This window comes from Marmota flaviventris, chromosome 13 (assembly GCF_047511675.1).
Source record: "Marmota flaviventris isolate mMarFla1 chromosome 13, mMarFla1.hap1, whole genome shotgun sequence".
NCBI lineage: Eukaryota > Metazoa > Chordata > Mammalia > Rodentia > Sciuridae > Marmota > Marmota flaviventris.
Window position 1 is genome coordinate 92,186,122 of NC_092510.1, and position 23,588 is coordinate 92,209,709.

At 40.8% G+C, this 23,588-nt stretch overlaps 2 protein-coding genes across 3 annotated transcripts in view; one reads left to right on the top strand and one right to left on the bottom strand.

Moving 5' to 3' along the window:
- Window positions 1-906: 906 nt before the first annotated feature.
- On the bottom strand, window positions 907-15,711 carry Ndufa8 (NADH:ubiquinone oxidoreductase subunit A8). Its single transcript, XM_027944874.2, has 4 exons — window positions 15,517-15,711; window positions 8,900-9,063; window positions 4,812-4,977; window positions 907-1,224 (listed from the first exon to the last, which is right to left on the bottom strand). Exons 1-4 carry the CDS (start codon window positions 15,565-15,567, stop codon window positions 1,087-1,089), a joined length of 519 nt encoding a protein of 172 aa, XP_027800675.1. The 5' UTR covers window positions 15,568-15,711; the 3' UTR covers window positions 907-1,086.
- A 114-nt stretch (window positions 15,712-15,825) lies between these two features.
- The window catches only part of Morn5 (MORN repeat containing 5), a 32,350-nt gene continuing 24,587 nt past the window's right edge, over window positions 15,826-23,588 (top strand). The window contains exons 1-3 of one of the 2 annotated variants that reach the window (XM_027944887.2): window positions 15,826-15,900; window positions 20,839-20,986; window positions 23,401-23,512. In XM_027944887.2, coding sequence (XP_027800688.1) covers window positions 15,854-15,900; window positions 20,839-20,986; window positions 23,401-23,512 — 307 coding nt within the window. In that variant the 5' untranslated portion in view covers window positions 15,826-15,853. Of the gene's footprint in view, window positions 15,901-20,590; window positions 20,672-20,838; window positions 20,987-23,400; window positions 23,513-23,588 lie in introns of those variants that run through there. The other variant, XM_071600903.1, reaches the window with a different exon arrangement.

The window sequence follows — 23,588 nt, forward strand, 5'->3', positions numbered from 1 at the left end:
TTCAGGGACAGCCTCTACAACTCATCTAAGCCTCACAGCAACCTCCCCTATTAAGATAATCTAGAATGAGAGTTGGAAGCCTTAAGACACCTGTCCAGCTACTTTACCTTTCTCAGTTCTGCAAAGGAGAAACCAAGCCTCAGAGTTTAGATGACTTATGCAGGGTCCTGTGCAATTTATATTCACAACCAGAAGGTGCAGAGTGGCCCAGTCAGATGAAGAGGAAATAGCCTACTAGTGAAAAAGGAATTGAATGGGGGATGGGAGCATAATAGTGCTTTGAACCAGAGTTTTATAAACACTTCTGACTCTAACCTGCCCAGGAGGTAGATAAGCATGTGCCCTTTAGTTTGTCCTTAAACTCAACCTCTCAGAAGAGGTTAAGGAACACACCCAAGGTTGGAATTGACACTCAGACCTCCTGACTTCCTGGCTTTGGAGCTGGGAGCACAACCCCCACCTCCCTCGACTATCAGGAAAAACATCTGGGTTATAATGCCTGAGGATGGGCTATCAAGGGGAAATGGTGGAAGTTAGGTTCTTTAAGAAACTTTGAGCAAGGCGGCTTAAGTCCCAGCCAGGAGCCCCTCCCACACCCTGAGTCACAAGGCTCCTAACGCCTCAACTGTCCTAGAAGCTTCCCTTGAATGACCTCTTCAGAAATCTATGTGCTTGAAATGGTTGCAAAGAGGTGAGACTTCAAAACATGTGAGCAGGAGCATCGTCTCAGGTGACAAACCCTTTCCTTTACACTCAGTTCTTTGCCCAATGTGGCTCCCCTGCCATACTAATGAGTGCCCACTTACAGCAAAGCCAGAGAAACAGGCAGGACCACAAGAAGAAAAAGCCAGGGGAAGTCATCTTTAAAGGCCAAAAGGTTACATAAAACATAATAAAATACAACTGTTTCCTTTAAAATTTTTAATGGACAGGAAATGGTATAGAATAACTGCCAAGTCACATAAATTAGTTTTTTTGTTAATGTTTGTGATCCAGGAAAGAACACACTATCGGGTGATGCAAACCACATGGGCGTTTTCACCAGTTGTCTGGGCGCGTGACTGAGCATGGGCCACTGACCCATCTTTACATGGTCCAGAAAAAAAGGCGGCTGCCATGCTTGGCAGGCTTCAGATCTCCTTCTATCTCAGGGTTGGGCTCTGGTCTTGCTCTTGAGTGATAGGGATTCTCCGGCAGAGGTCGATCTGTTTTCACTTTGGTGACCTGGGAAGGGCGAAGAGGGAAGAGGCAAAGTTGAAAGTAAGGTTGGAGAAAGCTGTGACTACAGATGAGCTCCCTGGCATCTCCTCTCTGCTCCTGTTGCTCCAACTACCCTCCGACTTTAAGGCCCTAGCAAACCATGTTTAATCCTCAAATAAACACTTAGTAAAGTTTACTTGATGTCATTCCACATGGTGGAAGCTGGGGATATGGAAAGAAACAAGATACATACTGTCCTCAAGGGACTCGCTATCGTCTGAGGGAGACAGGCAAAGTATCAACCAAGACTTACTTCTCACAGTGGAGACGGGAACTATGCGGGACAGCATCAAGGACTCTGCATATCTCACCTCACTGGAGGCTAGGGGAACATACATTTCTGAGGAGGGAGCATTCAGCTTAATCTTGAAGGATAAGCAGGAGTTAGCCAGGCAGACTGGGAGGAAGGCAGAACAGAGGTTGATCTTTAGAACAGCCAAAGCAAGGCAAGAAGAGTGGAGGGAGATGAAGCACCTAAACAAGCTCTCGATGTTGAGCATATGACATCCCACTTCATTTTCACATCCCTATGAAGTCATTTTGCAGAGGTTCACTGAGACCACCTACATTACTACAGAAGAACTTTCAGAACACTGATCAGCCAGCCTACTCTAAAGCCTGCCCTTTCAAAATCATGCGGCACTGGGAGACAACTGAATGACAAAGGGTATGAATGATCTGCAAACTATGGATTTTAATCTGTTGGTAACAGATGCCACTGAGACAGGGATGTAACCACTCTCACCGTAGGCTAGAAAGTATGGAAGCTAGACTGGAAAGAGGCAAAGTCAGAATTGGAGAACTGAACCAACAGGTCAACTAAGACAGTAAAGGATAAACAGCAACAGGGAGATGAAGATACTGACATCCATGGTAACCCCTAATGGTCACCAAAATCTTAACTGGGAAGACAGCAGAAATTGTTCATTTTAAAGATAAGGAAACAGGCCCAGATACATAGGCCATGGTTATTAACAAACTTCCGATTGCTATATTAATGGTATGAACTCTAAGCTACCCCAATGATAGAACCAGATTGACTTGCCTAGGTGTATAATTTCAGAAATCATTTTCTGTAAACAGAGTTTTCAGGTATACAACCAGTGACCACCCTTTATAGCATTTATTAACTCTAGCTCCCAGGTGAGGACCAGGGAGACCTGCTTAAGATGGGGTAACATCAGAGATGGAGCTGGAACCTGAGTTTTCAAATGCAGAGTGGTTCCTTATTTGTCTGCTTTGAAACAGTATGCCCATTTCTCTGCTATAATTAGAGATCACTAAGGGTTTCTTCCTGGTTGAGTAAATCCAAATGCCCTCAGCTGGTATTAGAAGCTTTTAAGAATTCAAGATTTTCATGAAGTAAATCTAGGAAAATGTTTCTCAAATTTAAAGTAATCAAGGACCCCTTGAAAGAAAAAAAACAAGGAAAGAACAAAGTAACCTCTTCTTCCATAGCACTCCCCAAAAGAAAAGGAGCAGAGGCATGTGGTCAAACCAACTACTAAGTAAATGACTTTTTGGTAGCCTACCTAAGACTTAGTTTTCCACCTGTAAAACAGGTTTATGAGTAGCTCACAGGTCAGCAGATGAAGTAAAACAGTACATGTAAAGTATTTGACGTACAGTAGGTACTACGTAAGGTATTGCTGTTTTGATTTTTTTTCGTACTGAATATTGAACCCAGGGGTCCATCCCCAGAACTTTTTATTTATTTATTTTTTTGGGGACAGAGTCTCACTAAGTTGCTTAGGGCATTGCAAAGTTGCTGAGGCTAACCTCAAACTTGAGATCCTCCGGCCTCAGCCTCCTGAGTCACTAGGATTACAGGCTTGAACCACCACGTCTGGCTTCATAAGTTATTTTTAATATTATCAGGATTATGGGTAAGAAAGTGCAGGGAAGGACACTGACATTCAAACTGAGGCCTTATAAGTAAGTAGGAATTCACAGGGGAAAGTAGAAGGGAAAGGCGACTGTGTGGGAACAGAACACAAATGTGAATTAAGCTAAAACTTAAACTTTACCCAGATGATTACACCCTTCTAGAAAGAGACTGAATACTGAATTGAAGTATAAGTGAAGGTGATAATCCACATAAAGAGAACACTTTTAAAAGTTAAGACAACACTAACTTTATTTTTTAGGGGTTTTTTAACGTTAATATAAAGATTCAAGAATAAATATATTTTCTTACTACCATGACTTGTTAGCATGACTTATTAATTCTCCTGTTGGGAGTCAGAAATGATAAAAGATAGTTTTGTTAAATGTGTAAGTTCCACCACTTTCCAACTTAGAATTATTACCTATTTAAAGTAATTTGTTGAGTGTAGCAAAAAAAGATATGTGAAGATAATTATCGTAGATACCAAAAAAAAAAAAAAAAAGGGCTAGGTCATTGCACTACTTATGACAACAATCTTTTCACCCAATTATTCACAGATGCTATACACAAAGGAAAAGACCAAAGATTAATTGTGGACCTATGTGCCCAGATAATATGCAAGGGATTCACATAAGCTCTCTGGCGTAATTCTCACAGAAAAACAGGGATCCCTGGCCCCACTTTGTAGACATGGTAGGACAAAAACATTATGCAATTCGTTCAAGATCCCGCAGCAAGTAAGTAGTGGAACCAATCTATTTGCCTCCATGCCTGCCAGCTGCCCAGCCCAGAAGGACTGGAGGGTGCTAAAGCCAAGCAGCAGGAACAGATCAGCTCATTTAGGGGCCTGCATGTCACAATACAGATGGGACACCTTATCTTACAAGCAAAGGGAAGCCCCTGAAATTTTTAAAAGTGATCCCCATGATTTTTTATTTTCCACACAGATCATTCTTTCAGTGAAGATGTAGTTTTATCCCTAAATTCTTCAATTTCAGAGGATGAATGATCTTTTAAGGCCCAACCAAACAGATCCACCTTCCCCTCCCAGAAATGCACACAAATCAGGTTAAGAACTCCTCTCCGAGAAGATAAACAGCAGCCCGGCCAGTGAGAAGACTAAAAAAACTATTCCAGGAAATATTACTCCAATGACTGTATGGACTAAACAGGAGGAGGGACTGAAGACTGAAAGCAGCAGGCTTCGAGTTCTGACATTTCCACAGATGGTGACATCACAACTAAGATAGGTAATATAGAAGAAAGGAGAAGAAAACACATTTTTTAACTAGAAGCATCTATTTCTTAAATCTTAGGTATCTGAAAAATCTGGCACAAGCCTGATCCTATTCTGCAGTGAATTCTACAATAATCTCAAAGATGTTTTCAGCTGACAGTGTTTCGCTAACATTTTGTTTATCCTCCTCCTACTCCCTTCTGTTCTTCAATCAGCTCATTAATAACAATTTTTTAAAAGGGGCATATGCTGGAATATTTCTATTAAAAACAAACCCTTTTGTATAGTGTACAATCACTCCCTAATAAACCTGAAATAAATTTAAACTTCTTGCATCATATCTATACCCACAGAGACCACTCTCTGAGCACCTCCTGCCTTTCCCCAAACTCAGGTGGGAATGGGACCCAGCAGGAGCCCTTTTACCTTTGATAGTTCTCCCAGGTCAGGCCGCACCCAGCCCAATTTGTCCAGCACACAATCATCAAACTTTGCTTGCTGTTTGCGACACTGACGAAATAACTGCAGGCCGGAATAATCGATGCAGGTCCAATATTCTGTAAAAGGCTCCGCACAGTGACGCTTTATCTGCCTGGAAAGGAGGGATAGGTTAGAGGCAGCACTTATGCAAAACAATAAAAATCAGAAAAGTTGGGCAAAATATAGGCACAGATCTCAAATACATAAACTTAATTTCTGAAGAGCATGGGAGTAAATACTATCACCTCACTTACAGGACAACTGCAAGACCTTCAAATGACATAAAAAAAAAGATTTCCGAAGAACAAAACCCACTTACTTTATGTAGCTTAAAGAAAAGGTTGTGGCCTAAGGCACAGGTATCTTACTCAAGAGGAGAACTCCTCACTTGGGACTATTTATTCTTTTCATTAAATCCAATTCTAAAGAATATCTGCTTAGCAAACTTAGAAAGAAGCATAGTCAGAGATGGACACACTGACAAGAGTCAGAGGTGACAGACAATGGCAAAAGAGGAGACAGAATTTCAAAAAGCAAATATACAAACTAACAAGCAGAAGAGCCCGGGATCACTCATTATAGAGGCAAACTGCCCTCCACTCCTTGATAGCTCAAAGTTCAAGTTCTACTAAATGCTTTGAACCAAAATAGAGACAACTCTTGTCACCAAGAAAAAAAAGTTAAATTACATTTAGCGTTCTCTGTTAAGAAGCAGGGTAGCAAATTTTGTGGCCTCAAAATTGGCTAGGGGAAAAAAATGTAACTTTTGTGGATAAAAGGGAAAAGTAAGCTTCAGTTGTTCTGAAAAATTCCCCTTATCATTCAAATGTGCTGGTAATCAAATAAAGCAAAACAAGCAAGAATAAAATACCATTATTTTACGCAATTGTATTTGAGGTAGTGGAAGATATTGAGAGGACCTCCTTCCCCCAATGGAATAATTATGAGGGCTTGGGCCTTAGCTGAATGGTGGAGCACTTGCCTAGCACATGTGGGGCACTGGGTTCGATCCTCAGCACCACATAAAAATAAATAAATAAATAAAGTAAAGGTATTTTGTCCATCTACAACTAAAAATAATATTTAAAAATAATAATAATAATAATAATGGAGTGGGGAGCACAAGCAGAATGAAGGAACTTTGGTTTGGGCAAAGGGGAGGGAGGAAAGGAGGTGTGAGGGTAGGAAAGATGGTGAAATGAGATGTACATCATTACCCTAGGTATATGTGTGTGAAGACATGAATGGTGTGACTCTACTTTGTGTACAAGATAAATGAAAAATTGTACTCCATATGTGTACTATGAACTGAAATGAATTCTGTCATGTATAACAAAATACAATAAAATTTTAAAAATAAAAAAGTAATAATTATGAAATGCTTCCTTACCCTACTCCAGCAATCTAACTAGCAAATGGATCCTGTGTAAGATGTTTCATAAAGGTAGACTCTCAGAGATGGTCTAAGGAAGTTCATAGTAAAACTTCTGCGTTCCCCTTATGGGAGACAAAAGTGACCAGTTTCCTAGGTAACCTTGCAGGTACTGTAGGCATAACCTGCACTCGCTCATCCTGGACTTGAGAGTCACTCCAGTAGAAAACTACCATTTTCAAGGGGAGTTCTGAATCCTCCAAGATGCTGGGGCAGAAGAGGAGCTGCAAATAGTGCTCTAGTAGTCGAGGTCCCTGTTCTGGGCCCAGCTACTCTCAGCCCACAGATGATCATCTACTAAGGCTCCAATCAATACTTCAGCAGCGAGAAATTCCTTTCAGGGAGGCAGTTAGGCACCTTGGGAACCTGTGAAATCCAAACATTTGCCAATTAAAACATACTAACTCTGGATCTTGGGAAAAATGTTTTCCCAAAATTCTCTTAGAAAATAATATTTTTTAAAAAAATGAACACATATTTAATCTTGCTAGCAGATAAATCAAAGAAAATTCAAGCACAATAAAATATCATTTGGTAACTGTCAAATATTTAAATAACATGCATACCAGGATGCAGTGCTGACAGCATTAAGTTGACCCAACTCTAAAAAAAAAAAAAAGAAAAGGCACTAAAGTTCAAGAGCCATAAATATGTTCAAAGCCTTCTACAGCTGGGCACGGTGGCACATACCTGTAATCCCAGTGGCTTGGGAGGTTGAGGCAGGAGGATCATGAGTTCAAAGCCGCCTCAGCAACTTAAAGAGGCCCTAAGCAACTCAGTGAGAACCTTTCTCCACATAAAATACAAAAATGTGGCTAAAGGGGCTGGGGTTGTAGCTCAGTGGTAGAGCACTTGCCCAGCATGTGTAAGGCACTGGGTTCGATTCTCAGTACCACATACAAATAAATTAAAAAAGGTCCATCAACAACTAAAAAATACATTTTATATATATCCCATTACCTTAAAAACATACAAAAAAATGTGGCTAAAAATGTTAAGCACCTCTAGGTTCAATCCCTGGTACCAAAAAAAAAGGCTTTTCAAAATAATCTTATAACTGGCAATAATTAAAAGATGAAAAAGAGGGGCTGGGGCTCAGCAGTAGAGTGCTTGCCTAGCATGTGTGGGGCCCTGGGTTCGATCCTCAGCACCACATAAAAATAAATAAATAAATAAAGGTACTGTGTCCGACTACAACTAAAAAATAAATATTAAAAAAAAGATGAAAAAGGGCCACATACAAAAGTAATCACTTAGATTTCTCTAAAATGATCAAAAATTGAGATCATCAATTATGTTCACTAACAGAAACTGGTCAAGTATATTTTTGTTAGTTCATCTACTAATGGAATAGTATACAGTCATTAAAAATAGTGAAGACTATATAGCAGCCTGACAGAATTTTCCAATAGTTTCAATGAAAAATCAGTTTTTAAAATACACAAGCTTTGACTGTGACCACAAAAATACTCTTGTATGCAAACAAAGATAGTATAAGGAAAAAGGAAAGCAGCTACTGTGCTAAGGCATTTGATTTTTCCCTCTAATGTCATATAGTGGACATCTGCAGCTTCTGCCTAGCCGGCAGTCATTCCCCATTCTTCTATAAACACCCCTGTTATTTTCCTTTTGGGAACAACCCCTCCCTGTCTCTCAGCAATGTGATTTGAATGAAGTTAAGACTCCGTCCACTCGAAGCCTGACCAATCAGAGCATTTTCTCTCTCAAGGCAGAACTGGCTCAACAATATGCATTCAGTCAGCTAGGACAACTGCTACCCATGCAGGGACCCTGGTCTCACACTACTGGAGAGATGGCACTTTGTCTAGGCTTGCTAAGCAAGGAGAAGAGCACTTTGAAGCAGCTGTTGGCCACTTCTACCACCCCAAAGAGAGAGTCTCTGAAAATAAAGTCAAGAGAGAAAAGCAGAACTAAGAGACTATGGAGAGAAAAGGAGAAGCAAAAGACACCAACAGTGTTGAGATCACTGAAGCCCTTGAATCTAGCCTGCTTCATGCTAGGTCTGTTTCTGGACTTTACAGTTAAAGAGCCAAATCCCTGAGTCCCTGCCCCTTTCAACAGAGTCCCGCCTAGTATCGTTGCTAAAACATTTTTCTATAATTATACACCATAGATTTTTCTACTCAAATATCAAAGACAGCTGACTACCTAAAAATCTGACTCACAACTGTGTGTTCTGTAGTAACAATAATAACCTAGTGAATGTCTGCTCATCAGCACTGTCCCTCATTTTTTAGGGTGCTGGGGATCAAGCCCAGGGCCTCCCACATACTAGGCCAAGTGCTCTACCACTGAGCCACATCTCTAGCCCTGAGGTGTCTTTATGTATTTTCAAATTTTTCATAGACATACTGTGTAAAACAGGTATTATCTTATTACACTTTGGAAACTGATACACATAAAGATTAAAGAACTTGCCATATAGTAAAAATGAAAACAAAAATATCACTGACTGTTTACCTTGGTCTGTTTTAAAACCTACCCATTTCCTACTAAAATTATCCTTTGGTTTAATTAGCTGAATGTTTTTAAGACCCTGATATTTCAACCTCACAGGCACTGAAACCAAAAGACTTCTTACCTGAAGAACTCCAGAGCACACTTGTTGACCAACTTGCCTTCCTCTAAACACCGCCTCGGGTCTTTCTCCTCCCAGCGGCACAGCATGAACTCCTTGTTGGGCTTATCACACTGAGCCCCATAGTGATGGGCCGCAGCTTTCAGCACAGCAGAGCTGACTTTCACCTAGGAAAGGAACATGGGACAAAGACCACAGACTGAACCAGTGTCACTTTCTCGATGTTACTTCACGCTGGTCAAGAAAAGCAGCACTGTTTGACTTTACCAAGAAAATTAAACATGAGGCTATCATAATTCTTTATGGTCTACTGTGCTCTAGAAATCACAAAGCTCATTCTCATATATTATTTTTTCACCTCTACAACAATCTCACAAAGTTGATGTAACTGTAGCATTTTTAGGGATAAAGACCCAGCAGTCCTAACCAAGCTGCTTAAAAGGCAAATGGAGGCTCCTGGAATGCCAGGAGAGGAACCATCTCAGGGAGCTTCCCTGAGTTTCCACTCCCAGAATAAATTAATAGAGTAAGAATATATGGGACTCCCAGAGGACCAGGAAATCACAGAAGATGAGAGACTGGAAAGAATCAGAAAGAGCACTAGTCCAGCAAATTGTTACTAACAAAGTACCAGAATCTGTGAATTTTTAAAAATAATAAAATCAACATTTTCTTGAGGAAAAAAGTGTGGTTAAGTTAACTCACAGGGAACTGCAATAGTCCAGGGTCTATTTAACAGCTGCAGCAGCAAAGGTCCTGCTGGGCTTTTTTCTGTTCTTGCTTTTTCCACAGTAATAACACTGTGTGTGTGTGTGTGTGTGTGTGTGTGTGTGTGTGTGTGTGTGTGTGTGTGTGTTTTAGTAGAGATGGATACAGTATCTTTATTTTATTTGTTAAATATATAATATTTAAATATATAATTTGTTAAATAGTATCTTTATTTTATGTGGTGCCAGGGATCGAACCCAGTGCCTCATGCATTCTAGGAAAGTGTTCTACCACTGAACTATGACCCCGGCCCCAAACCACAGTGTTTTAACTTCTGTCTCTTAACAGAACATGTTGTTATTTGAGAGAATTCTCCCTCATTCTTCCTTTTTAAACTTGTCTGTTACTCTCTCAGATGAACACTGCTCTAATAATTTGCATTTGAATTGCATTAAATTTAGTTAACATTCTGAATTGGGAGAATGAGCACTTTGTAACACAGATTGAACATCTATCTTTTCTGAAATACTTGGGACCAGAGGTGCTATGGATTTTTGGAGGATCTGGTTATACATAAGAACTATCCTGGGGATGGGACCCAAGTCTAAATATGAACTTCACCTTATACACATACGCTGAAAGTAATTTTATCAAATATTTTAGTGCACCTGTGTTTTGACTGCAACCTGTCACGTGAGCTCAGGTGTATAATTTTTCACTTGTGGCATCATGTTGATGCTCAAAATGTTTTAGATTTTAGTGTATTTCAGATTTTGGATTTTTGAACTAAGGATATTCAGCTTGTGTTGGGTCTCTGCTCAAATTTTATATCCTCAGAGAACCTTTCCTTAACCATCTGACATAAGCTAGCACTTGACCATCTTATATAAGCTGGTGGTCCCTCATGTGGTGTACATGTGACTACTAGGACGTAAGCTCCAACAGGGTAGGGATTCAGTTTCAACAGAGATACAATACTGTAAAAAAGTCAATTCTCCCTAAATAAAGGATATAATTAAATGTAATGTTTACCATGATACATCAAGCACCCAAAATAGCTCAAGACTGGCTGTTGAGCACCCAATCTTTTCAGACAATGGAGATACAAGAATTACAAAAGGCATAAAAATATATGAATTATGGCCTGTAGAAGACATAGTATTTCTCTCCATTTAAGCCAGATTCAGGTCATTCTTTTCCTTGGTTAAAATGAAGGTCCCTTCATAAAGGGACGTTGCACATTTCTTGCTTATTCCACAAGTTTTTTGTTTGTTTTTGGTTCTGGAGAGTGAACCCAGGGGTAACATCCCAATCCTTTTTTTAATTTGAGATAAGGCCTCACTAAGTTGCTGGGTCTCCCTAAGTTGCTGAGGCTGACCTTGAACTTGCAATCCTCCTGCCTCATATTCCCAAGTCACTGGCTCCACCATATCCAGCTTAGCATTTAATACTATCTTAAGTAGAGTACTTTTTTCTACTGGATTTTCAAACTGGCTACTGCTTGCTTATACACTATAAATTTCTTAGCAACCTTACTGAAGCCATCTTACCAGTTTCAATACAAAACTCATGAGAATTATCAGAAAATACTTACCATTTACAACCATAAAATCAGTTTGTCCTTCTTTCTGATGTTTGTATTTTTTTTCCTTCTTTTTTTTTTAAAAAAAAGACTTTATTTTACTTATTTGTTTATTTATTTATTTATTTATTATGTGGTGCTGAGGATCGAACCCATTGCCTCTCAATTGCTAGGCGAGCGCTCTTCCGCTGAGCCACAACCCCAGCCCCATCTTTTTTCCTTCTTATTCTCTCGTACTATTTTATTACTCTGATCAAACCCCCCAGCACAACTCAGATAAACTGAAATGACAGTAGGGAACTTTTTGTTCCTAAACTTTAAAACAGCTTTATACAACATTTGTCTGCTTTCCTGTTGCTATTGTCTTCCCTAAGAAAGACTAATAAAAAAATTTCAAGCATCTTTTTATTAACCTATAAATGTAACATAGAGCATTTACAGATTTATCTAAAACTGACTTCTATTTCTAGAATAAAATCTAGTCTAGTCTATCAACTTTTACTATTATATTTTTATTATACTTTAATACAATACTGGATTTGATTTGTAAAATTAAGTATTTTATTATGAGAAAAGTCTATAATTTTATTAACTTTGCCCAGTTATTAATAAGATAAATGGCAAGAAGAGAGTAATTTACACACTACAGGAAGAGAAAATTAAAGATATGACTATGTCTACAAATATTACAACTTCATAATTATTAAAAACAAAGATAAAGTTATAATGTAAGTGAAATTTGCCATGACAATTCTAATAAATTTGTCAAAAATCTGTAAAACTTTTACATGAAAATTTGTTAAAATAAAAGTTACCTAAATAGTTTGGAGAATAAAAATGATCACTCAAAGTTTAATTAAAGCATAACACATTTTAAAAATTATGTTGACTATATTTACTTCCTTTTCAAATGCCTTAAAATATCCTTAAGTGACTAATTTAATACCTAAAATGCCCATGGTGATCATGCCCCCAAAAGCCTGCAACATTATTTGCTTTACTTCCCTACAGATGTGGAGGTTTTACCCAAACAAAGGTACACCCATGTTGTTGAGCATATAAAACACTACCTCTGTCACAAAGAAATAAAGGATGAGAATCACTCACTAAATCCATTTCCTAACTGATGAACAAGAAACATATGCTCAATGACAAGCCAGTCAATGGCAACCCCAGAACTAGAACCCAAAGCCTATGACCTCTAACCAGGCCTCTCTTCCCAGGTCATCACCATCCCTGATACAGCAAAGAACCTGAGGTGTCAACCACATCTCCTCACCTGCTTCTTCACTAAGATTGACTGATGAATTCCAATAGCAAGGCTGTCCTTTCACAGCTGCTTACCATGAATACCCTTTCAAATTCATTCAACGCCCTTTGTCTCAAGAAGATAGAATTTCGACATCTTTCCTCACCTAACCTCACAAGCCAACCTGCACAGCAGGATTATAAGTCTGCAGGTGTGGGAAGTGAGGCAGAGATCTTCTAGTCTTGTTCTTGCTTCCTTAAACCACGTCTGCAACTTCCTATGGTACTTGTTTATATCAGGCCTTTTATTTTCTTTAATATATGTAAAGTGGAGCATGATACTACTTATAGATCCATTATGAGGATCAAATGAGTTAATGCATATAAATATACTAAGAACTCTGCCTGAACATCATCAATATTAGCTATAATTCTCATTTTTACTCAAAATTATCAAAGTGTTCAAGGAAGTTTCCAGCTCAAAGCTTCTAACTACTTTTTCCATGGGGATGTGTCATAACTCCCAGTCAACAAGATCCAAAATGCTTTTAACCTCCTCCCCAAACTTGCTGTTGCTTCTGGCTTCCCCAATTCTACTGTCAACACAAATCTGACATTGATTCCTCAACCTTTCCCGCCTTCCTTCTTAATCCATTGCTAAATGGGATCAATTCCAGACATATTCACTTGTTCTTTCCTTCCTGCAAGCTGCTGAAGTGATTATCCTAAATGATAATTCCTATTCTACTCTGCTATTAAACACATCATTGTTAGGAGCAGTAGTGCACACCTATAATCCCAGCTATTTGGGAGGCTGAGGCAGGAAGATCACAAGTTCAAGGCCAACATGGGCAATTTGGTGAGACCATGTCTCAAAACCAAAAATTTTTAAAAAGGGCTGAGAATAAAGCTCAGAGGTACAGTACTGATGGGTTCAATCCCCAGTACCTTAAAGAGAGAGAGGAGAAGGAGAATGTTCTGTCAAAGTTCAGCCTTAACAGGACAAAGCCTAAACTTACTGGCTATTCAAAGCCTTCTGGTTCCAAACTATCTCTTTGTTTTGTTTTGTTTTAATTAGTTACACATGACAGTACAATGATCTTGTCAAACTTATCTTTCTAGCTTTCTCATCCAAGTGTTTCACAAAGGGATTATTTGCTGTTCTCTAAACACTGAACTCACTGTTCCCCAACCCATTTTTAGCCCCCCCCCCATTTTCCCAGATCCTTACTTTTGCTCAAATCCTACCTTCACTTAAGAGTTCTCTCTATCTCTGCACAGAAATGCCATTATTCAAATGTCCATTTAGCTATATCCTATCTTATGGCCAAGAAGGACTTTTTCTTTTCCCTTTATAGCCTCAGAGAACTGTACAATAGTAATCACTCATCTTACAAACAAAATAACTGTCTGAAAATGCTGAAAGTGACTAATTAAGGTGACTGACAGTTAGCCCTGGAATTAATATCGAACATCAAACCCTACTCTCTTTCCTTAGGCATGCCTGCCCCTCTTTCATAGTATTGAATGATACTTTGTCCTATATTTTAGTCATTTATTATCTGTTTCTCAATTCACATTTCAGATGTAAACCCTAAAGGCAAATTTATTTCAGATAAGGAACTTCTTGCATAAAACAGAACCTCAAATGCTTGCTGAACCAAATTAAAATTCCAATGAAAAATACAGCAACTCAAGTTTAACCCAGTTTCATGATGGGGCAAGAAATAAAAAACTGGTTCCTCAGAAGCATTCTTCCTGCCTCTTCTTAGCAAATGTCACTTTATTATAAAGCTCCTGAACATAGCTAATTTCTTCATTTGAGGAAAATAACAGTTGTCATCCTCACAGGCATATAAGATTAAATGAAGTAATGCAGGTAAACCACTTAACACAGTGCCTGACTCATAATTCTCGGCACCAATTTTTAGTCATACCTTTTCCCTCCTTTAATGTAGCCTGTTCCTTCTACTGTCCAGTCATATCACTTCTTTCCACCACCTCACCTATAGGATAAAGTCCAAACTGCTTGGCCAAGTCCTATCTCAGCCATAGGTATATCTCCTGGCTCAGGACCTGCTGCTTCCCACCAACACTAGGATCACATTAAACAGCACCTGGAACCCCAACAAACCAAGACTCTATTAAACCTTCCCAATTTGTTGAGCATCTGCCCATAACTAAGTATTTTTAAAATGGGTTTCAGGACCAGACCTGGGTTCACCACCCAACTCTACCACATACTAGCTATGTGACCTCGAGCAAACCACTCCTACTCTCAGAGTCTATTTGATCTATAACAGGGGAAGGCCAATTATATCCTACCTTATAGTGTTGCTGGGAGGATTCAATAAATTAATGCATCTAAAGTAATTATTTGCATCCTGCCTGGCTTTGAGAAATGGCTGGATCATGGGAACTATAATTAGTACTGTCTTCACTTCTCATGGCACTAACTACACTGTAGTATAACTACCTCTTTATGTGTCTCCCTCTTAGATTAAAACCTATATGAGAGCAGTGACTTTATCTCGTATTTTCCAGTGTATGTGCACATTGTAATATTTAAAAGATATCTCTGGAATAAATGAATGCTTCAAATATGTCCAGAACAAACACCTTGCCATAGTTGTGAGCAAATGCACATTCTTCAATATCATAGTATTTTCCTACAACTCCTTAACTCCTTTCTAATGTGTTCTGCACCGATGAAATACTTTAATGTGACCGTCCACCCTAGGATGTGCGCATCTGGGACGGTATACTCCATTCACAGGGAGGTGTGAGCGACAGGAGGTAAAGAGGCCCTGGCTTATGGTTGGTAAAAAGTATCATCATTATTCACAGAAAGAGGAGCAGGTCTCTGGTGGTGGCGGGTGGGGGTGTTCTACAGCCATAGCGGGGTGCAGTGGGGTGGGTCAGGATCCTCGGAGCTATGCATGGACGTTTGGGAATCAGGTGTGTGTGCTGGGATCGGGGAACTGGGGGTCGGGGCCCAGGGTCCGCTGAGGCGAAGACTGGGCCCAGGCCTAGCCAGCTGCAGCCCTGTGCCCCTCTTGCCTGTCCTCCGGACGAGCCTCACCTCCTCCACTTTCAGCTCTTCCACAGTAGGCAGCTCCACTATCCCCGGCATGACGGATGTAGCTGCGACCCCGCCGAGGTGCCCTCAGCGGCTTTGCCCCCTTCTCCTTGAACTCCCCTTAGGACCGCCGTAGCCCAGCCTGCGCATGCGCATCTCACAGCACGCAGGCGCACTGCTCCGTTCCGCCGCCGGAGACGGAGCATGCGCAAAGCCAGGAAGTCGGCGCGTGCACGGGGCGGGGCTTCGCGTCGGTTCCGCCCACCCCTCCTGGTTGTCATAGTGAAGCGTTGTCCACTAAGGCTGGGATCCCAGCAGCTGGAGGCTAGAAGCCGGAGTCATGGAGTACACAGGGAGCAAATATATCGGGGAATATGTAGATGGGAGGTAAGGGCTTCATTTGATTCACTTAACTAGGTCTGAATATCTGCGACTGGGATAAGACGTCTGCCTTTTTGCTTCTGCAAGGGACTTTGTGCCAGGCACTTTTCACAAACTTGCTTGAGTAATTTGCTCAAGGGCACATATCCAATAAGCAGCAGAGCTAAGATTCATTAGTTCCACATATGGGGTGTGTGTGCTGTCTTTCAGCTTTAGATATGGGTATAAAATATTTAAAATGTCAAGATTCTTGTTCTCATGAAGCTTACAATCTAGTTGGAGTGTATTGCCAATAAACAAATAAATGAGAAGATAATGTCAGATAGTGGGAAATGCTATGAAAAAAAAAACATGGAGAGTGGGAATTAGGGACTGTGGGTAATTCAAATTTATTGTGCAGTCATCCCACAGTATCTCCACAATATATTCCAGGACCCCAAGCAGATTTCCTTTCCAATAAGCAATTCCACACCTGGGGTTGGAAAATATTCAGGGGGAAAGTACTGCTTCTGTACTGAACATGTATACACTTTTTTTGTCTTGTCATTATTTCCTAAATGATGCAATATAGCAACAATTTACATAGCATTTACATTCTACTGGGTATTATAAATAGAGAAGATTTGAATTTTATAGGACAAGTGCAAAAGATTACATGTAAATACTGCCATTTTATATGAAGGACTTGAGCATGCACAAATCTGAGGAGGTCCTGGAACCCATCCTCCCCTATACCAAGGGACACCTGAACTTTCAGTCCATGATTGATTGAATCCACAATGTAGAACCTGCAGACACAAAGGTCCTACTGTACATGGGGTCTTCCCTCAGGGAGTTCACAATCTACGAATTATTAGAATTATGTACACAAATTACTCCAAGGGACAAATAGTAAAAGTTATTTAGTTCAACAAATGTTGGTTGTCCTCCAAGGACCAGGCTCTGGATTTTATCCTGTTCATAATCCTTGCCCTCAAAAAGCTCATTCAAAGATAGAGTGGCAAGTAAATGTGACACAGATAACCACGGTTCTGCATGGTCAGTGCTTCGATGGAGAGAAGCAGAGAACACAGAAATGGCTACTCTTCTTTGCATGAAGGTGGAATCTCTGTGTTATAGCTGGGGAAAATAAGGATGAAATAGATTGCCAAACAAGTGGTAGTTGTTCAAAGGGTGAAGCACATCTACCATGGGACTGTAAAGAAGGAGAAATGAAGAGTGAGAATTTGGTGGAATCTGTGGGCTTTATTCACAGGTTGTTGGATTCCAGTAGTTTTTTTTTTTTAAGGAAGAAGAAGGGCTAGGGTTGTATCTCAGTGGTAGACACTTGCCTAGCATGTGTGAGGCCCTAAGTTTGATCCTCAGCACCATATAAAGATAAATAAATAAAATAAAGGTATTGTATCCATCTAAACTACAAAAAAAAATTTTAAAAGGAAGAAGAGATCAATGTCTAGCCAGGGTTACAACAGAGATTTCTAGAGATGGTGGTAGTAAATTTGGGGTTCTATCTCTAACCCTTAGTCAACCTTGCAAGGGAGATGTCATTAGCTCCACTTTAGAGGTAATTGGGGTTTAGAGCTTCAGATACTTGTCCAGCTCATCAGGTAAGTGGCAGAATTCTTGAAAGTGTGAACTTTCCCCTTGGCTGAGAAGGGGTAATTTTCTTTTAGAATTTAAAGAAGAGAGTAGCTTCTGTATACAATAAGAAGTTGATATTTAACATTTAGTTTGTATAGACTCCCTACTACTGCTGGGAATGTAAAAGATTACAACTGCTTTGCAAAAGTTTGACCATTTCTTAAATGAAAATACATACCCATATAAACATACATATATGAGTGCATTTATAAATTACATAAATGTTATCACATTTATTTGTGATAACAACCCCCAAGTGTCCCATTAATAGGTAAGTGAATAAACAAATTGTGGCATGTCTATCCATGGGAACACTACACAACAAAAGGAGTGATAAATGGTTCACACAACACCAACATGAATGAATTATAGAAGAATTGTGTTGAATGAAAGAATCCATGGGGCTGGGGTGGTAGCTCAGTGGTAGAGTGAGTGCCCACCTAGCATGCTTGAAGCACTGGGTTCGATCCTCAGCACCACATAAAAACAAACTAATGTATCCACCTAACACTAAAGATACATAAATAAATAAATATTTTTAAAAAAAGAAAGAAAGAATCCAGACACCAAGAAGTACACACACAGGGCTGGGGACTCAGTGTTAGAGCACTTGCCTAGCACAGAAGGCCCTGGGTTGATCTCTAACACTGCCATAAATAAATAAATAAATAAATAAATAAGATGTATGATGCCCTTTATATAAAATCCTAGAAAATGCAAACTAACCTGTGGTGACAAAAAGCAGATGAGTGTTTTCCTGGGCACGAAGGCTGTGGGGAGGGGCACACAGGAAGGATTACAAAAGGGCATGCAGAAATTTTGGAGGATAACATATTAGTTATGTCTATTGTGATGATGGTTTTCTGAGTGTATGTCAAAACTCACCAAATAGTCCATGCTAAATATGTGTATATTGTGGTATGTCAATAGTACTTCAATAAAGCTGGTCAACAACAACAATAAAAGAGAGATGATTTCCCAGTACCATGTGTGAATATAAAAAATAAAAAACTAATGTAGGATCTTCCCTCAAGATCATGGTTTCTTTGGAATAGTTACAGAATTGAATTCTAGATAACACTACTGCAAAGCAGCACAAGAAGTGTGCTAAGGTAGACCTACAAACGCAGGGGGCAAAGGGAGACCAATAACATTTATGTAGTGACCACTATGCTCCAGGTGGCTTTGCCTGCATCTTCCCTTCCTTAAAGCAATTCTGTGTGGTAGGCATCATTATCCTCTTTTACAGATAGGAAAAGTAAGAGTCAGTAATTACATAACTTGCTCAAAGTCACCTGATTAGCACTGGACAGAGCAGGTGTTAAAACCCAGGCCTATCTGACTCTACAACCACCTGCTTTCCACTGTAGAGCCCTGCTGCCTCCACAGAAGCCACGCCCACCTGGCTTCACAGAGATGATATTTGAAATAAACCCTGAAGGCTGGGTAGGATTTCGGTGGGTGGAAAATCAAGGTGAAGAATGTTACTGGATAGAGGGAACAGCAGGACCAATAGCCCAGAGGACTTGTGTAGGGAAGAGCAGATTATCAGTTTGGCCAGAGGTAGGGTAGGCTTAGAGGGGTTATGGGAGGGAAAACTGGGGAGTGGGCTGAGCCCCAGAAAAGACAAAGTTCAACACTTTACCCAATTCTGGCAGTGGAGGAATCACTAAAAGATCTTCTAGGACTCAGTGTTGGAAATCTAATCGATTTCATTTCTGTATCACTCCTCATAGTGCATATTTGTAGTAAAGAATGAATTTTGGCTGAATGAATTAATAGGAGAATAAATGGTAGATACTAGAAATATGGTAATCATATCCTCATTAGGCATTGAAGTCTTCACTATAAAGTGGCTTTCTGCATTCTTTTTAACTTACTTCACATTTAGAATGAAAGCTTTTCACTTTGAATGAATTAAAGAATGAAAGGGAAGGAGGAAGAGAGGAAAGAGGGATGGAAAGGGAAGGAGGAAGCTGACAAGGTGGCAGAGATGCAGCAGCCCACACCCAGGTCTGCAGGCTCGGAAGCTGGGCCTTCCCCACTGGGCACTCATGTTTGGGGCTGTGGCAACCATTCCATCAGTTCTCTGGACTTTCTGTTCCCTTCATTCCTTACTTAGTAGATGTTTGCAGGGCACTTGTTTAAGAGGGAAGCGTGGTCCTAGGAGTTGAGAACAAGGTGTTCCTCTCTAGAGGCTCTGATTAAACACAGGAGATGAGGTGTTTAATTGCAGCGCAGGGCCTAAAGTGCTGAGCCTCCAACAGAGTTTAGGGAAGGTGACTTCAGCCAGTGGGGAGGAATGGAAAAGGAATGAATTAAAACATAGCTCTTATCCAGGCATAGTGTAGCATGTACCTCTGTAATCCCAGAGACTTGGGAACCTGAGGCAGGAGGATCACAAGTTCAAGGCCAAATTTAGCAAGATCCTGTCTCAAAATAAAAAATAAAGAGGGTTGGGGATGGAGCTCATTGGAGAGTGCTCTGGGTTTAATCCCCAGTATCACAAAAATAAATAAATAAGAGCATATTTAAAGAACTCATTGTATGTCAGGCCGTTTACTAAGAAAACTGTCGTATACTGTCAGGGGTGACCTCAGAACTGAGATTTGTTGCACCCATGAAGAAGCCGGTCCCCTGGTCCAGCTGTCCTTGCTGTCCCTGCCCTGTACTCTTGTACACACCCATGATTTCCTGCAGGGCACTTGCTACACATTGTGCAATTTCTTACTTGTGTCCCTCGTGCAGACCGGGAGGGCGTCCGCCTTGCTTGGGTCTGTGCTGTATCCAGCAGCTTGGCTCTAGACCTAGCACTTGGCTCACAGCAGGTGCTCTGGAAATATTCTTTGGGGAGGGAGGGGAGAATAGAGACAGAGAAATTTGGGGAAGTGTCCAGGATGATCCTTCTAGAAAAGGTGCTGTATTCAAACCCATATCTCCTATCTCTAAATTTCATATTTTTTCAAGTATCCCAATTGTGGCTTAGTGAGAAGGAATAGGGAAGTCAAAAATCTGCTGACTGAGCCCTGGCCTTCATTTCAGTTTCTATGGTGTGGCTTTGGGTACATCCCTACCCTCTCTGGGCCTAGCAAGAAGGTATTTCATTGAACAGCATGAACTCCAGGACAGCCTACAGGTGAAGGGAGAAGGAACAGACTGAACTCTGCCCCCCCTCTTAAGCAGGATTTCTGAGGGAAACAAAACAAAATTTGGGGTTTTAGACAGAATATTGCTGAGAGGATGACGCGTGAAATCGAGGACTAACTTCCTACAGGGCTCAGTGATTTTCCTATGTCCTTGCAGGATGGAGGGCAAAGCTGAATACATCCTCCCAACAGAAACAAGATATGTTGGGGAAATGAAGGACGGCATGTTTCACGGCGAAGGAACCCTGTACTTCCCCAGCGGGAGCCGATATGACGCTGTCTGGGAAAAGGGATTGGCCATCAAGGTGAACAGATGGGGGAGGCAGAGAGGGATCCTTGGACAGGAAGAGCCCCCCCCCCCTACACTGCTGTGATGCTCTGCCTCCCTGTCTAGCACCCACCCATATCTATTTTGTATCTCTCCCACTTCTTGATTTCCCAGAATATTCTCTAGGATATTCTAGAATATTCTCCCTCTCAATCTGGAATGGTCCCTGAGGGAGGCTATGATGAGTTTGAATCCTGCTATGCCTCTTATTATTTGACCTTGGGCCTATGACTTTACCTCTCTTGAGATTAGAGTTCCTCATATGTAAACCAGGGACAGTGGTTGTATTCATTGTCTATTGCTGCTATAGCAAATTACCACAAATTTGGTGTCTTAAATAGGCACAGACTTATTATCTCACAGAGCTGGAAGTTGGCAGTCTAAACTGAGTGAGCTGCATTCCTGAGACTCTAGGGGACAATGTGCTGCCTTGCCTCTGGAAGCTGCCTGCATTCCTTGGCTCCTCACCATGCTTCATTCCCACCTCTGCTTCCTTCGTCACATCCTCTTCCCTCCCTCTGCTTGCATCATTTTGTTTTCTCTCACCCGGACCTTCCTACCTCTTTCTTATAAAGACCCTGTGATTATATTTGGTGCACCCAGATACCTCAGGAGAATCTCCCCCACTTCAAGATCCTTAATCTAATTGCATCTGCAAAGTCCTTTTTGCCATGCAAGTTGACATAATCACAAGTCCCATCGTATGTGAACCCCTTTGGAGGCCATTATTCAGCCTGCCACAGTAGTACTAGGCATCTCCTAGGAGGTTGTGAGAATAAATAAAGCAAAATATGTGAGCACTTTGCCAAGTTCTTGGCACAGAGTGGGTACTCAATAAGCGCTAGCTCTGCTGCTGTCATACATCATCTAATCCAAGGGGTCTGAACCTGGAATTTGTGGCCCATGGATAGAATTCAGAGATCAGTGAACCTGGTTTATGCACAAAAATTTCTATGTGTATGGGAGTATGTTTTTCTCTGGGAAAGAATCCGTAGCTTTCATGAAGTTTCACTGGGTGTGTTGGGCCCTGACTCATAACCTTAAAAAAGGTTAAGAAATGCTTCTTATTTTATAACTTGGAGAAGCTAAACCTCAGGAAGGGGATATGACTTACCCAAGGTCACACAGTGAATTAATAGTACTGTGGGAATTTCCACCCATGTTTCCTGATGCCTAGGCCAGTGTAGATTCTGCATCCTGAGATTCCCTTTAGCATGGATGCAGCAAAAGCAGAACGCACATGTTTGGACAAAGGGTTGTGGCTGATGGTGCTGAACTTTCGGCTGTGATAATAAAAGAATAATAAGTAACTTTATGGGGCTGGGGATGTGGCTCAAGCGGTAGCGCGCTCGCCTGGCATGCGTGCGGCCCGGGTTCGATCCTCAGCACCACATACAAACAAAGATGTTGTGTCCGCCGATAACTAAAAAATAAAAAAATATTGAAATTCTCTCTCTCTCTCTCTCTCTCTCTCTCTCTCCCTCTCTCACTCTCTCTTTAAAAAAAATAAGTAACTTTATGAGTGCTTAATATGTCTGTAGAATTATCTGGAGAACCAAAAGGGCATGCACAAACACATGTATATATACACTATACATATATCGAGAGAGATTTATTAAGAGATATTGGCTCATGAGATTATGAAGGCTGTCCGACAATCTGCCCTCTGCAATTTGGAGCCCCAGGAATGCCAGTGGTGAAGTTCAAGTCCAAACTCAAAGGATGAGAGCCATGGAGTCAATGATGTATTCCCAGTCAAAGTGCAAAGGCCCAAGAACTAGAAGTGCTGGTGTCCAAGAGCAAGAGAAAATTGATGTCCCTGCTCAGGCAGAGAGACAGAATTGGTCCCTTTTCTGCCTTTTTGTTCTATTTAAGCCCTCAAACAATTTGGCGATGCCCACCTGCACTGGAGAGGGCAATCTAAAGTAATCATTCTACTGACTTAAATGCTAATCTCTGTGGAAACACCTTCACAGACACACTCAGAAATATTTTGCCAGCTATCTGTGCATTGCTTAGTCCAGTTAGGTTGACACATAAAATTAACTATCACAATCAGGCACTGTATTAAGTGCTTTACCTGCACCTCTCATTGAATTCTCAATCGCCCCTATTAAATACACACCATCATTATTCTAATTTTACAAATGAGAAAACTGAGGGCCAAGAGAATGGGTTGTCTACCTAAATTCACAGAGTTCCCATCCTTTGGGTGGCAAGCACAGAGCTCAGAACTTTATACCCATTCCCTCCAGTCCTCACAACCATAATAATTGTGACGATCATCACCTCTTTTCTATGGCAGTAAGAACCCACCTCTTCCTTGACATCCACCTTCTCTGCAAAAAGTCTCCTGCTTCCTCAAGAGCATGTGTGTTCTTTGTCTTCCAGGGCACATACACCTTTGCAGATGGGCTGCAGTACGATGCTAAGAACTGGCACTACTGCGATGGCTATGACCGGAGGTTTTACACGGAGATCTGCTTTGGCTTGAAGCCTTCAGGTATCCAGGCATCTGCCCTTTCCTTCACACCCAAACTGAGAGGGAAACTAAAGCAGTGTTAAATAGTGTCATGGCC

What these genes read in the sequence shown, in the direction of transcription:
- Ndufa8 (XM_027944874.2), bottom strand. Translation starts at nt 15,567, where the DNA reads ATGCCGGGGATAGTGGAGCTGCCTACTGTGGAAGAGCTGAAAGTGGAG. An exon ending in TGTGCTCTGGAGTTCTTCAG is followed by an intron (nt 4,978 to 8,899) that starts GTAAGAAGTCTT and finishes CCTCCTTTCCAG; the next exon opens with GCAGATAAAGCGTCACTGTG. An exon ending in ACCTGGGAGAACTATCAAAG is followed by an intron (nt 1,225 to 4,811) that starts GTAAAAGGGCTC and finishes CGCCCTTCCCAG; the next exon opens with GTCACCAAAGTGAAAACAGA.